This window comes from Coffea arabica, chromosome 5e (assembly GCF_036785885.1).
Source record: "Coffea arabica cultivar ET-39 chromosome 5e, Coffea Arabica ET-39 HiFi, whole genome shotgun sequence".
NCBI lineage: Eukaryota > Viridiplantae > Streptophyta > Magnoliopsida > Gentianales > Rubiaceae > Coffea > Coffea arabica.
Window position 1 is genome coordinate 52898487 of NC_092318.1, and position 2809 is coordinate 52901295.

Sequence of the window (2809 nt, forward strand, 5' to 3'; positions counted from 1 at the left end):
CTTATATTGTGATATAACATTTAGTACAAATAAAATTGTGCGACCGTCGCCCTAGGGGAGCGAAAATAAAAAAAGGGCCCTCCCTCGTTTTTCTTGATTTTTATTGATTAGTTTTCATTTCACCGTATTAAGCTATAAAATTCCAATTTTTATAAACTTTTTTTTTTTTAATAGAAGCCACCACCCTACGCAACTCGTCCTTGACAATTCAATTATAACCAGAGAGAAAAAAGGGAACATTTTTTAACATGATACCCACCATACTATTCAATGTACACTCATTGCCTCGTTGAAAATTAACAAGGCATGGCCGTAACACACAAAATCAGACTTGGAAATTTTGGAATTAAGCGGGCGCAAATATATATTTTCTGCAGCTGAAAATAATTTAATTGCGTGTCTAAAGTCACAGGAAGAGTATCTAGTTGCTTTCTCGTAATCAAACAGAAGAAGAAGATGTCACACATGCAGCCAGACACATTACATCATATTTTGTCTTCACACTTCATCTTTGAAATTTCTTTTCTTTTGGTTTTGGTAATGACATTTATTATCATTTTTGATAGGTACGTACACTACGTAAAATATGAGGCTCTAGACGAAGCTGAGTTCAGGCTCCACCAAGCTAGAAATTGCCTCAATTTCTCTGTTCTTGAAACTTTCCACTTCTTTCAGGGCCAGTGCTCTCAAATTTTCCACCATTTCTCGCACTCCCTTTTGATTTCTTCCAATTCCATATAGCATTCCTTGTATGGTTCCGGCATAGAGTCCATAGCTTCTCAACTTCTCGATTTCTGCCTCGCTGCCTATGTTTTCAGAACCGGACCGGATAGCGACTCGGCCGAGGTCAGGGGTCAGGGGTCAATGGGTTCGACCGGGGGTCGATAGGGGTCGAACCGGATGACGTCATAAATAAAAATTATTTTAAAATTAAAATGTTATATATATAATATCTAATAATATATTGATATTAATAAAGGCATATTCATATATATTTGATGTTTCAAATATATTTAACAAGAAAATACAAAGAAATTAGAACAATCAAGTAGCAATTTATATTATTTAATAAATATTAACAAGTTTAGAATTAAAATTATGAATTTAATTGAAAAATAACATCAAATTTTAGGACAATATTTATAAAGTATCAAATATTTGAGGTATATCAATAAGTTTTAACAATTTAGGGGGTCAAAACATAATATTAAAAAGTTTGAATTTTTTTTTTTAAAAAATACTGTTGAACCGGAAAAACCGGTTTTTTCCCGGTCAAACCCGGTCAAACCCGGTTTTTGACCGGCTTTGACCGGGTTTTAAATTTCCGGTTTTCTAATGTGACTCGGACCGGCTACCTGGCCGGTTCCCGGTTCAACCGGTTCGACCGGCCGGTCCGGTCCGAGTTTGAAAACAGAGCTCGCTGCCGCCTCCTAATATTGCTCCACAAGCTGCAGCACAAGCATGCAGTTCACCTTCTTTCTTCCTGCTCACATACTCAATCGAGCTCGCATCGACCGCCCCTTCCTCATCCGATTGGCTGATGATGAATTCCCTGAATTGGCCATCCACCACCCCCTGCGATCCTGTGGCCCTGGCGATTTCGGTCATTACCCTCAACACCCGATCCGGATTGTTTTGGGCTGAATACAGCGAATCAGCCAGCAGCTCGAACCCAAATGGCACGATTCCGTCCCCGGTCAGGAGCTCAATATTGGGGCCGAACTTACGTTCCGTTGCGGGCTTGGTCTTGGGCCTGGTCCTGTCGGTCAAGGGAAGCTGCTCGTGAGCAGACGCAGCTGCATGCATGAGCTGAATAGCAGACGCCGCAGCCATGGCCTGGCTCCGGTGGCCGCCGACGAGTTCACAAGCAGCAATGCACAGGGCCGGGGCTGTGGTTCTCGGCGCTGCAAAGGCTAGATGATGCATGGGCTCGAAGACCGAAACCGGATGCCGGATTGGGATGGCTTCCTTTAGATGTGTTTCGACGTCCGCTTCGATATTTGCCCAGTAAGGTTGCTCTCGGGACATTCTGACCACCAGAGGCCTGTAACATACTGACGAAGGGCTAAGAAGATTTGATGTGGAGGACCCGAAAAGATTCGCCCTTCCATTGCAAGTTGAAAGAGCTCTAGCCATCTTCTCTTCGCTTAGATAGGAGTATATGGAAATGATATAGTACTACCGCTGACGACTCCGGATCTTGCGGGCTAATATTTTTTTTGCAACTGGTGCGGGAGACTTCACTCTTTATGGCTTACTCTTTATAGATGAAGTCAAGATTTCGTTTTTATGGCTTACTCTTTCTTTTTTTCTTTTTTTCTTTTTTTGGGTGGTGGTGGTGCATGAGCACGCGGGGCACGGGTTTGTGAAGCTGGAGGTCTCTGTTTACGTAACAATTATTGATACTGCCTTAGGTCTCACGCTATTTTAGTAATGGTAATGGAACCGCGTGAGACATGAGCGATTGATTGACATTTTTCGCCAACTAACGTTTGGTTGGACGTTTCATGTGTAGAATGGTTCACATCTCTGCACATGACAGAGCCTTATAGAAAGAAAGAGTACGTGTAAGTAAGTTGTAGTAGTATTGAATATGTTTTTTCTTTTAAACGTTTTTTTTATGCAAGAGACAATTGTCCGAGGAATGGAGGATCAAGCAGCACAGATGCGTACATCAAAACTTCTTTTCACTTGTTGTACTGGATATGTTGACATACGACGTACGTACAAATGATTTTGATTTCAGGGAAAAGGAGGACCACAGAGAAGAAGATGTCTAGGTTTTACAATACTACTACTATATTCTACC

The 2809-nt window shown here is 41.6% G+C and overlaps 1 protein-coding gene across 1 annotated transcript; it reads right to left on the reverse strand.

Moving 5' to 3' along the window:
- Positions 1–406: 406 nt before the first annotated feature.
- On the reverse strand, positions 407–2258 carry LOC113687789 (heterodimeric geranylgeranyl pyrophosphate synthase small subunit 2, chloroplastic-like). Its single transcript, XM_072049318.1, has 2 exons — positions 1425–2258; positions 407–806 (listed from the first exon to the last, which is right to left on the reverse strand). The coding sequence occupies exons 1-2, from the start codon at positions 2134–2136 to the stop codon at positions 595–597; spliced, it is 924 nt and encodes a 307-aa protein (XP_071905419.1). The 5' UTR covers positions 2137–2258; the 3' UTR covers positions 407–594.
- Between the last annotated feature and the right edge of the window lie 551 nt (positions 2259–2809).

What these genes read in the sequence shown, in the direction of transcription:
- LOC113687789 (XM_072049318.1), bottom strand. Translation starts at nt 2,136, where the DNA reads ATGGCTAGAGCTCTTTCAACTTGCAATGGAAGGGCGAATCTTTTCGGG. An exon ending in TGGAGCAATATTAGGAGGCG is followed by an intron (nt 807 to 1,424) that starts GCAGCGAGCTCT and finishes CTGAAAACATAG; the next exon opens with GCAGCGAGGCAGAAATCGAG.